Here is a 12,804-nt window from a genome sequence, read left to right on the forward strand (position 1 = left end):
CTTGCGCTGATCCCAGAATTACCACAGGACGACTGAACGGTAAGGCATTTTTTGCTATGGTAAGAATGCTTTAGTGCTTACCGCAGCTTAGTAAAAGGACCCCTTAGTGCATAACTGCAAGGGGGGCGTACATGTGGCCGGAGAATTGGAGGGGCATGGGTGTTTTCCAACTTTGATAAGAACATAAGTGTTGCCATACTGGGACAGACTGAAGGCCATCAAGTTCAGTATCCTTTTTCTAACAGTGGCCAATCCAAGTTCAAGTACCTGGCAAAATCCCAAAAGAGTAAGACAGATTTTATTCTGCTTATCCTAGAAATAAGCAAAGGATTTCCCCAAATCTATCTTAATAATAGCTTATGAACTTTTCTTTTAGGAAATGATCCAAACCTTTTTAAACCCTGCTAAGCTAACTGCTTTTACCACATTCTCTGGCAACAAATGGTTAATGAGAACTCTGTTGCACTCCATTCATGAATTCATCCGAGGGAAATGGTAAAACAGAACAGAACAAGGGAAAAATAACAAAAAAATACAGTACCTGACTGTGCCCTACCACGATACTTTTCTTATCGAGATCAAGCAACTGCAGCAGTTCCTCTGTGGCCTGTGGAGAGAAAAAAAAAAAAGAAAAAGAAACCCTTGCAGAATTAGAAAGAAGGTAGACGTGCTTGGTGAATGCATGCATTGACCTTGACTATGAAAACAAGAGACATGCTTCGTGTCTATAGTGTTCACTGGGACTAGTTACTCAGCGGCCATTGTTGTCAAGTAATGGAATAAGCACTTGGGTAAGAGAACACAGAGTCCAAGGTCTTGGGAAGTGAAAAGAGTGAAAGGAAACAAGTGCTTTCAGAACCGACAATGAACCTCAAAATAATGGTTTCCTCCCACCTTCATCCATCTGCCATGAAATCCATTAAACAAGACTTTTTCTTGAAGAATATATCTTTTTTTGTTGTTGTAAATATCAGAAATAATAAAATAGTGGATCCCCTTTCCAAAAAAAAGGTTTTCTTTCATTTTTTGCTCAGATTTGGGGAGGGGGGTGGAATAATTCCTTAAAGTAGACAGCAACCTTTACCCACCAATAACACATGTAAATGATTAGAATAATGACATGCACATCCATGCATAAAAGAAAAAAATGCCACCCATTATTCTGTAAACATGCACATATCTTCCATACAACACATTTTAAAGGTAGGTGTACACTTGGGCAAAATATGAATGGAGCATGGGCATACCTCTAGCATTACTCATGAGCACCTACACCAGCTCCCTGCTCATGGAGTGGAGGGGTAGCCTAGTGGTTAGTGCAGTGGACTTTGATCCTGGGGGACTGAGTTCAATTCCCACTGCAGCTCCTTGTGACTCTGGGCAAGTCACTTAACCCTCCATTGCCCCTGGTACCAAATAAGTACCTGAATATATGTAAACCACTTTGGGGTTCCTCAGGGGTCTGTGCTAGGACCGCTGCTTTTTAATATATTTAGAGATGGGAGTAACTAGCGAGGTAATTAAATTTGCTGATGACACAAAGTTATTCAAAGTCGTTAACTCGCGACAGGATTGTGAAAAATTACAAGAGGACCTTACGAGACTGGGCGGCTAAATGGCAGATGATGTTTAATGTGAGCAAGTGCAAGGTGATGCATGTGGGAAAAAAGAACACGAATTATAGCTACGTCATGCAAGGTTCCATGTTAGGAGTTACGGACCAAGAAAGGGATCTGGGTGTCTTCGTCGATAACACACTGAAACCTTCTGCTCAGTGTGCTGCTGCGGCTAAGAAAGTGAATAGAATGTTGGGTATTATTAGGAAAGGTATGGAAAACAGGTGTGAGGATGTTATAATGCCGTTGTATCGCTCCATGGTGCGACCGCACCTTGAGTATTGTGTTCAATTCTGGTCGCCGCATCTCAAGAAAGATATAGTAGAATTGGAAAAGGTGCAGCGAAGGGCGACTAAAATGATAGCGGGGATGGGACGACTTCCCTATGAAGAAAGACTAAGGAGGCTAGGGCTATACAGCTTGGAGAAGAGACGGCTGAGGGGAGACATGATAGAGGTATATAAAATAATGAGTGGAGTGGAACAGGTGGATGTGAAGCGTCTGTTCACGCTTTCCAAAAATACTAGGACTAGGGGGCATGCGATGAAACTACAGTGTAGTAAATTTAAAACAAATCGGAGAAAGTTTTTCTTCACCCAACGTGTAATTAAACTTTGGAATTCGTTGCCGGAGAAAGTGGTGAAGGCGGTTAGCTTAGCAGAGTTTAAAAAGGGGTTGGACGGTTTCCTAAAGGACAAGTCCATAAACCGCTACTAAACGGACTTGGAAAAATCCAAAATTCCAGGAATAACATGTATAGAATGTTTGTACGTTTGGGAAGCTCGCCAGGTGCCCTTGGCCTGGATTGGCCGCTGTCGTGGACAGGATGCTGGGCTCGATGGACCCTTGGTCTTTTCCCAGTATGGCATGTACTTATGTACTTATGAATGTAGTTGCAAAATACCACAGAAAGGCAGTATATCAAGTTCCATTTCCCTTTCCCTATTTCAGGTTCTAAATGGAATGTTGAGAATAGGCTGCTACTATTGGAGATTCTAGATGGAATGTTGCTACTATTGGAGATTCTGTTGCTACTATTTGAGATTCTACATGGAATGTTACTATTCCACTAGCAACATTCCATGTAGAAGCCTGCCCTTGCAGGTCAGCAATACGGCCGTGCTGGCTTCTGTTTCTGTGAGTCTGACGTCCTGCACGTATGTGCAGGACGTCAGACTCACAGAAACAGAAGCCTGCGCGGCCGCATTGCTGATCTGCAAGGGCAGGCTTCTACATGGAATGTTGCTAGTGGAGGAGTAGCCTAGTGGTTAGTGCAGTGGACTTTGATCCTGGGGAACTGAGTTCAATTCCCACTGCAGCTCCTTGTGACTCTGGGCAAGTCACTTAACCCTCCATTGACCCTGGTACAAAATAAGTACCTGAATATATGTAAACCGCTTTGAATGTAGTAGCAAAAACCTCAGAAAGGCAGTATATTAAGTCCCATTTCCCTTTCCCTTCCCCCTCATGCCTAAAGTATATGTCTATATGTAATCTATTAAGCTAGTATTCTATCCAGGAAAATAGGGACCTACTTTCTTTTATAGGATAGGTACTCCCTAGGTTCCTAAATATAGGTGTAACCCCTTAAAACCTTCAGTAGGAAAGGGATTTGGTGTTAGACCAGTGGATCTATAATAAATAGACTGCAAGGAGCAGCAATTTCAACCCTGAAACCAGCAGATCTATAAGAAAGCACTGGGGTGGGTGGGGGGGGGGGGGGGGGGGGGGGGGGGGGGGGGGCGGGGCAGAACAATCATAACATGGCACTTGCAGCCCTTTTATGTAGGTGAAGGGTATAGGGGAAGGGGAGTTTGGAGTCTGGTTTCTCTCAGGGGCAATTTCTCCAAATGGGTTAGCTTTACACATACAGGGCTAAATTCTGTATATGGCGCCTGAAAAATCCACGATGAAAAAAAATTATGCCTAGCCATATTCTGTAAAGTACACCCACATTTTATAGAATAGACTTAAATTTCTGTGCGGTATAGAATATGCTGAGCGGCTCGCCACGCGACTAAATTTGGTCGCATCCATTTACGCCATGCCTTACTTGGTGTAAAACCCGACGCCTAAATTAGGCGCAGATCGGGTGTATTCTGTAATAATGCGCATAGATTTTAGAAACACCCACATCCCGCCCCCTGGCCACATCCCCTTTCCAACTATGCGACTTAGAATTTAGGCGCACCACGTTATAGAATACACTTCGCGAGTTGTGCGTGTAAATCTCAATTAATGCTGATAATTGCTTGTTACCGTCCAATTAACAATGCCGATTAGCTAGTTAACGAATTAAGATGCGCATTGTTATAGAATACGCTTCAGTTTCCATGCGGAATTTTAGGCACCATATATAGAATTCAGGGGACAATGACAGGAATGAACCTCACTAACAGGCAGATGATAAAAAGCCCCGCGCTGTTCCAAATAGCGCAGGAACAGCGCGGGGCGCATTAGACCTATGATCTGAGATAATGAATGCAAATTAAAGCAGCGCAATTAATCTCTGCTCATGGGGTAGAAGTACGGGAGGGATTGTGCCCGAGCATGCGCTCAGCACAATCCTCCCGCAATTGTTTGACAGATCTGGGCTGGAGACCAATGAAAAGAGGAGGACGCCCATCTTTAAATCGGAAGATGGATGTCCTCAACTGCCCTGTTGCAGGGACGGCCAAATTTCAAGGGGGTGTCGGAGGTATAGCAACGGGGCAGTTAAGGATGTCCAAAATTTGGACGTTTCTGCAATGGGCAGTTAAGGACGTCTTTTTTGGACGTCCTCAACTGCCCTCGCTTGCAGGTTTGCTGTAGGGGGCAATGGGGGCCTGCCAGCATGCAAATGCATGCTGGACAGGGCTCACCATTCCTCCCCAATGATCTGCAAACTCTAACGCCAGCTCGCTGGCGTAGGGTTTGTGGCAGCCAGCAACCCAATCTTTGGCGCGCTGGATGCTGATCATTGGGGATGAATGCATTAAGCGCTGATTAGCATGCATTTGCAAGCTACTTGCGCTAAGAGCCTTCGAGCGCGTTGTTTCATGCGCTCGAGGGCTCTGATCGTGGGGCGGTAGCAAACGCCGGCGCTAGTATGGCGCTAACAGCCTCTAGCGCCGGTGTTTGCTTTTGATCATCTGCCTGTAAGCCAGGGTATGTAGAGTATGATCGTAATCTCTACAATTTACTTTGCACCTTCCCAAAACAGAGTAATAGCTACTGGCAGACTGCCTGGCCGTTTTGGTTTTTATCTGCTGCTACTGAGGACGTTACTGTGACTTGCCAACGTTGTTCTGAGGATACACTGAAAATAAGTCTGCATTAGCATCGCTCATAGCCTTGTAGATCCCTGCCTAACACTGATGATTAAAGGTTGTGCCGATAACTTTGAAAAGACAGGGCTGCACCGCATCAGTTCAGCCTGCTCGGCCCCAGAAGTTTTCAACCCAATAACTCAGCCTGCTGCTCATAACTGATGTGACATAAGCTTAATAGCCCTCGGGAATGCAACCCTCAAGAATCGCACTGTGCTTACGAAAATGGGTTCTCAGCATAGCCCGTCACTGATTTTAATTTAGATCTACATTTAATAATGAAACACATTTGCATTTCGAGATTCTCATTAAATCTATTTTGAATTTTCTTAAACTCATTATTACCGATGCAGACAGCGTTACTTTGCACGCTGGCCATTCAATATATACAGGAATAATAGAGAATTTTTTTTATGAAAATGACAGTTCCGGCACCATAGACAAATTGCTCACACTACTGTCATTATGCCATAGTGGACTGCTCATGCCAGGGTGAGTAATGAACGTTTCAAGATACAATCATAATTTTCATGGTCATTGTTAAGTATATAAATTAATCCCTCAACGCTAGGAATACTTGTGACAAAATGTCATTAGGAATCTTTCGAGGACTCAGACTTCATAAAACGTCAATTGGGAACCATGCGGTGTGTATGCCATGTTGCTAGAAAGTATTATGAATCCAGCCCAGCGACCCAAGAAGTATAGCAAAAGTACAGGGCCCCAAGAGACAGAGCCGGGCCCAGTCCAGGGCCGCCGCAGCCGCCCACCTCCCCCTCCCTCCACTCGGGCCACCACCACCCCATGCTCCGCTCCCACTTGGGCCATCCCACCCTCTTACCTTCCTGCATCTGCTTCTCCCTCAATCTGTCACTCCCCTGCCCCTATGTGCTGGGACCCAGGTGATTGCGTTAACACAATCACCCAGGTCCCGACACACAGGAGCAGGGGAGAGACAGGCCCCCCTTGGAGGCCAGAGCTGGGAAATCTTGCTCCCCCCCACCCCACCCCTCAGCGACCCTGCAAATGTATGATCAGCAGTAGGTAACAGCACAGTACCAGCATCAGCATGTACGAAGCTAAAATAGCACAACCTCTCCAGTAGAGATTAAAGAGGGGACATCCATACGGACAACGAGCTTCCTTTCTTGACAGCAAATAGAAACCTTATATTCACCATAAATTTTGCCAATTGCCCTCTCCCACCTCAACTTGGTGATAGTATCTGAGGACCTGAAGGCGACGAAACAGTGCGACAAGGCGGTGGCCGTAGCAAGAAGGTTGCTAGGCTGTATAGAGAGAGGTGTGACAAGCAGAAGAAAGGAGGTGTTGATGCCCCTGTATAAGTCATTGGTGAGGCCCCACCTGGAGTATTGTGTTCAGTTTTGGAGGCCGTACCTTGCGAAGGATGTTAAAAAAAATTGAAGCAGTGCAAAGAAAAGCTACGAGGATGGTATGGGATTTGCATTCCAAGACGTATGAAGAGAGACTTGCTGACCTGAACATGTATACCCTGGAGGAAAGGAGGAACAGGGGTGATATTATACAGACGTTCAAATATTTGAAAGGTATTAATCCACAAACGAATCTTTTCCAGAGATGGGAAGGCGGTAGAACGAGAGGACATGAATTGAGGTTGAAGGGGGGCAGACTCAGGAAAGATGTCAGGAAGTATTTTTTCACGGAGAGGGTGGTGGACGCTTGGAATGCCTTCCCGCGGGAGGTGGTGGAGATGAAAACGGTAACGGAGTTCAAACATGCGTGGGATAGGCATAAAGGAATCCTGTGCAGAAGGAATGGATCCTCAGAAGCTTAGCTGAAATTGGGTGGCGGAGCAGGTGGGGGGGAAGAGGGGTTGGTGGTTGGGAGGCTAGGATAGGGGAGGGCAGACTTATACGGTCTGTACCAGAGCCGGTGATGGGAGGCGGGACTGGTGGTTGGGAGGCGGGAAATACTGCTGGGCAGACTTATACGGTCTGTGCCCTGAAAAGGACAGGTACAAATTCAAGGTAAGGTATACACATATGAGTTTGTCTTGGGCAGACTGGATGGACCATGCAGGTCTTTTTCTGCCGTCATCTACTATGTTACTATGGAATTCAATATTCCATTTTGCAGTACATTAGGCAGGGGACAGTGGGTTCACCTTGGTGCAATCACAATTTGGTACAGCAAGGAAATTATTTGGAGATTGGACTGCACATGAAAGAGTATCATCGTTAAATCATCAGGGCACCTGGAAGAACATTCAAGGACAACGTGACGTGTCAAAGCCTTACCAAGCTCTAGCTACAAAACAAAATGTGTGACTGGGGTCTGAGAATTCAGTGGAAAATCCTAATCTTGGGATCCCTGCCGTGAGCGCTCCACAGATTTTGGCCCCCTTTCATACCAGAAGCATGGAAAGCGGCCAACGATATAGGATTACTGTGAAAACAGCAAAATGGGTGACATCCGGTCAATATGTAAATTCCGCGGTCGGTGTTGGTTTTAAACACTGGCCAGGACAATTACATTATTCATGGCTATTCAATGAGATTAACTAAAGTGATGAATGGGGACAAGGTTCCACTAATAAGAGAAATCTTTTCATAAACCACTTGGAAACGAGTATTTCAGTAAGCTTATAAATAAATGAATTTATAAGGGGGGGGGGGAAAGTCTCGAGAAGCACCAGTGGCGTTCCTTGCCTGGATGGCACCCGGGGCGGAGCGCCGATGCCCCCCCCCCGGGGTGCAGCGCGCCCCCCCCCCTCCACACTAAATTACACCTTCCCCCCCCTCCGGCGAAATGACACCCCCCCCGGGTGCACGCCGCTGGGGGGGGAGGTGCCGCGGCGCGCGCCTGCTCCGAGTTCGCTAAACTTCTTTGCTCGTTCGCTACAGCTCCCTCTACCCCGGAACAGGAAGTAACCTGTTCCGGGGCAGAGGGAGCTGCAGCGAACGAGCAAAGAAGTTTAGCAAACTCGGAGCAGGCGTGCGCCGCAGCACCCCCCAGCAGCGTGCACCCGGAGCGGACCGCCCCCACCGCCCCCCCTTGGTACGCCACTGAGAAGCGCCTTCACCCCGCAAACCAGGCGGGTGGAGGGCTAGGACTTCATCATCATGGGCAAAAACCTCCTGGTGTTGACCAGGGTCAGAGACACGGAGGAGCCCTAGAGAAAAGAATTGTCTCTTAAGCTACGGTAAGTACCTCTTATGCAGTGGTGTGCTGGAGCAGGCTCTCACAGGCTCGCAAGAGCCGGTTTTTAAGAATTTTGGGAGCCGGTTGTTAAAGTAGGGCCCTCCATGGCTTCTTTAACAACTGGCTCCCAAAATGTGGGCTTGGGCCCCCTGCTGAATTATCTTTTACTTTGCTGGTGGGGATGCTGAGCCCTGCCAGCCAAGTAAATAGACTGCTGCTGCTCCCCGCTCCTTTTTTCCAGCTCTGGGCAGCAGGCTGGGACTTCTCGAGCATGTGAGAGAAGTTCCAGCATGCTGCTCAGAGCAAGACATTGAGAGTGGTGGCAGTCCATCTATTGGCTGCCAGCAAAGGTATGCCTAGCATGCCCGCACGAAGGGAGGGAGGAGATAGAGGCAAGCATTGCTCTCCCCTCCCCCCCCCCCCCCCCCCCCCCCCCCCACTGGCCACCCCTGGCCCTTCCAACTGCAGAGCTGGCTATGTCTGGAGAAAGAGCCTGTTGTTAAAATTTTACCAGCACACCCCTGCTCTTATGTCAATCAAACAAAAAGCAAGTTTTGACAAATAATCAGCGTGCTATAAATTGATGTTGAAAAGGAAGGCAGTTTCATCCCCTTGATGAAGACGTCCTAGCCCTCCACCCGCCTGCTTTGCTGGGTGAAGGTGCTTCTCCAGGCTTTTTTCCTCCTTATAAATTCATTTATTTATAAGCTTACTGAAATACATGTTTCCAAGTTGTTTATGAAAAGATTATTCAATGAGATTCTCGGGATAGTGTAGGGGTGGGCAACCACGGTCCTCGAGGGCCACAACCCTGTCGGGTTTCCCACAATGAATATGCATGAGATTGATTTGCATGTACTGCTTCCATTGTACGCAAACAGATCTCATGCATATTCATTAGGGAAATCTTGAAAACCCGACTGGGTTGTGGCCCTCGAAGACCGCGGTTGTCCACCCTTGGGATACGAGTGGTGCTGAATATGCGCAGAGCGGGGATTGCAGCCGTTATTTAATTAACAGTAATATTGAACCCATTATCTGGATAGCAATTTGTGTAAAGTTAGGAAAGCTCTCCTAACTTTGGGCCTCTTTTACCAAACTGTGGTAAAAAATGGCTTTTGTGCTTGCTTACTTGGGTCAATCCTGCAGAGTGGAGGAGTGGCCTAATGGTTAGAGCACTGGTCTTGGAATCCAGAGGTGGCTGGTTCAAATCCTGCTGCGGCTCCTTGTGATCTTGGGCAAGTCACTTAACCCTCCATTGCCTCAGGTAGAAACTTAGATTGTGAGCCCTCCTGGGACAGAGAAATATTCAGAGTACCTGAATGTAACTCACCTTGAGCTACTACTGAAAAAGGTGTGAGCACAATCTAAATAAATTTGAGATTCTGTTGCTACTATTTGAGATTCTACATGGAATGTTGCTATTCCACAAGCAACATTCCATGTAGAAGCCTGCCCTTGCAGATCAGCAACACGGCTGCGCAGGCTTCTGTTTCTGTGAGTCTGACGTCCTGCACCTATAAGAATCGCTGTGCTGGGACAGGTCCATCAAGCCCCACATCTGGTTTCCAACAGCAGCCAATTCAAGTCGCAGGTACCTGGCAAAATCCCCCAAAAGTAAAATAGATTTCATGCTGCTTATCCTAGGAATAAGCAGTGAATTTCCCAAGTACAGCTTTATGAACTGTTTCTTTAGGAACTCATCCAAACTTTTTTTTAAACCCTGCTAAGCTAACTGCTTTTATCAAGTTCTCCAACAACTAATTTCCTCGTTGTGTCCCGAGTGAGGGAAGGCCCGAAGGGAGGCGACCTGCCGCCTTCACAAGGAAGCGAGGCGCTGCCACTTTTAATGCAAGGGGCCCGGTGAGACTGGGGACTGCAGCGCTGGCGGCCTGGGAGCAGGAGAAGGAGATAGCCCCCGGCGCCGGACCCCCTTGGAAGCCTGGGCCCGGGAAATTTTGTCCCCCTTGCCCCCCCCCCCTCGGCGGCCCTGCTACAGACTGCGGCAGTGTCCATGTGTTGCCACCATGCCACACCCCTCCCCCCCCCCCCCCCCCAAGCATGCTCATTTTTTGCACAAGTTTAAAAACTGAGCATGTATGGCAGGGGGGAGGCTGGCCCAGCAGCAGCATATGAACAGTGCCACTGGCTGCGGCAAGTAGGGAAATGAGCTGTTCTGGATGCCAGAGGATCTCTTCTAGCTGCCCAGGTTTGGGGATCCCCACCAGCTCAGAAATTTATTTTATTTACTGGGGTTGCTTATCCAAGGGCAGAAGGCACAGGGGGGGGAGGGATTGTTTGCTCAGCCACTTTGAGCTCAGGCCCACCCAAAATACCATGTCTGACTACACCTCTGCCTTAAACCCCATTGAATATCGACCCCCTTATTTTTTTTTTAAGTTATTACAGTCTTCAAGCAGTCCCTGAAACTATGCACAGTTTTTTAAAAATTTTCGTTGAGATTTTTTTTATAAACACACAAAAACAAGACACAAAATTACAACAGAAACTCCAGGCATAACTGCATGTGCATCTAAATGTCATCAGATCAACTAATGTCTTCCGCAATGTTTGTCAAACACGGAAGCATAACCTTTCCACAAGGAACCATATATTGACTAGTTTCCAAATGTTCTGACAAAAAATAAACATAATAAGAACATAAGAGTAGCCATACTGGGTCAGACCAATGGTCCATCTAGCCCAGTATCCTGTTTTCCAAACAGTGGCCAAGCCAGGTCACAAGTACCTGGCAGAAACCCAAATCGTGGCAACATTCCATGTAGAACCCCAAAGAATAGCAAGATTCTGGAATCCTGAAGAGTGACAAGATTGCATGCAGAATCTCAAAGAGTAGCAACATTCCATGTAGAACCCCAAAGAATTGCAAGATTCTGGAATCCTAAAGAGTGACAAGATTCCATGCTGAATCTCAGAGTGGCACTGGCAACATTCCATGCAGAACCCCAAAGAATAGCAAGATTCTGGAATCCTGAAGAGTGACAAGATTCCATGCTGAATCTCAAAAAGTAGCAACATTCCATACTATAAATCCCAGGACAAGCAGTTTCTTCCCATGTCTGTCTCAATAGCAGACTATGGACTTTTCCTCCAGGAATTTGTCCAAACCTTTTTTTGGTATATTTTTGGTATATATTGGTATATTTATGGTATATTTTTCTTTAGCCAGTAATTCAAATGTACAGATACCCCAAAAAATATTCTACCATGTAATCCACTTCAATTTGTGAACAATTTATACAGTGGTTCAAAATTTGCTTCAAAGCCAAAGAAATCAAAATATTGAGTAACTATCTGCCACTCATCAGCAAGTGTTGTCACAAAGCCAGGGATTTGCAAATAACAGTTTTAAATGACAGCTCTTCACAAATCAGTAACATTTTTTTTTAATTAATTTGCCTTTTCAAAGGTCACCATGATGTGAAAATGCATTCACTCCAGCAGAGCACAATTAGCCCTTTGGTAGGTCCTAGGGGCAAACATTGTAACATAAATAGATTTTAAAACGCCCATAGAGAGATTCCTTTATGATGCTGATTGTAGAGGAAAACTGGCAGGACAAGAAGGTGCCCATAACAAACGTTGTTTGCCAGTTGCTCCTTCTGACTGGAGAATAATACATAGGGGATGGAAGTATATCTACATGGACCTCTGCAGGCAGCTGTGGTTTAGGTCCCCCTCCCCCTGCTCATCTTTCTACTAAAGCAAAAAATCTGAAAGGGTCCCTCTTAAACATTTGGGCGACCTGAGGGGAAAAGCAGCCACAGGACTGGCAATGCGGCGGAGAATAGCGCAGGAGGAAGGATTCTGCTGGCAGGGCTTGGGGACCCCCACCAGCCAAGGTATGTGGAGTCACGGTAGGGGTCCCCCCTAACCACTAGGCCACTCCTCCACTGTTATGACTATTTGAGATTCTACATGGAATGTTGCTATTCCACTAGCAACATTCCATGTAGAAGGCTGCGCAGGCTTCTGTTTCTGTGAGTCTGACGTCCTGCACGTACAGCAGAAGCAGAAGCCTGTGCGGCCACATGGGTGATCTGCAAGGGCTGACTTCTACATGGAATGTTGCTAGTGGAATAGCAACATTCCATGTAGAATCTCAAATAGTAGCAACAGTGGAGGAGTGGCCTAGTGGTTAGGGTGGTGGACTTTGGTCTTGGGAAACTGAGGAACTGAGTTCGGTTCCCACTTCAGGCACAGGCAGCTCCTTGTGACTCTGGGCAAGTCACTTAACCCTCCATTGCCCCATGTAAGCCGCATTGAGCCTGCCATGAGTGGGAAAGTGCGGGGTACAAATGTAACAAAAAATAAATAAATAACATGCAGATCTGAGGAGTGGCCTAGTGACTAGTGCAGTAGACTATGAGGCATATTTTCAAAGCACTTTGGGAGGCTAAGTTCCATAGGTTTCTATGGAACTTTGGGAGGCTAAGTGCTTTGAAAATATGCCTCTATAGGTCCAAGTCCCACTTTCAACTCTATTTTTTTAAACTGTGAGCCCTCCAGAAACAGAAAATGACCTACTGTACCCTCTCTTAGCCCTGCTCAGTGAGAATTAGTCTTCTTCAATGGTGTATTTGACTTCAAGTAAAAGGAGGCTGGGGCTGATTAAATAAATATGACACAGGAAATGAAATTTCAAAGCTTGGCTGGTGATAATAGCTGTACTGAGT

The 12,804-nt window shown here is 46.5% G+C and overlaps 1 protein-coding gene across 3 annotated transcripts in view; it reads right to left on the reverse strand.

The window, feature by feature from the left end:
- The window catches only part of MYO18B (myosin XVIIIB), a 549,955-nt gene that overhangs the window by 281,642 nt on the left and 255,509 nt on the right, over nt 1-12,804 (reverse strand). For all 3 annotated transcript variants that reach the window (XM_030218025.1, XM_030218027.1, XM_030218024.1), the window contains exon 23: nt 542-607. In XM_030218025.1, the coding sequence (XP_030073885.1) occupies nt 542-607 (66 nt within the window). The remainder of the gene's footprint in view (nt 1-541; nt 608-12,804) is intronic.

Source organism: Microcaecilia unicolor, chromosome 11, assembly GCF_901765095.1.
Source record: "Microcaecilia unicolor chromosome 11, aMicUni1.1, whole genome shotgun sequence".
Lineage (NCBI taxonomy): Eukaryota > Metazoa > Chordata > Amphibia > Gymnophiona > Siphonopidae > Microcaecilia > Microcaecilia unicolor.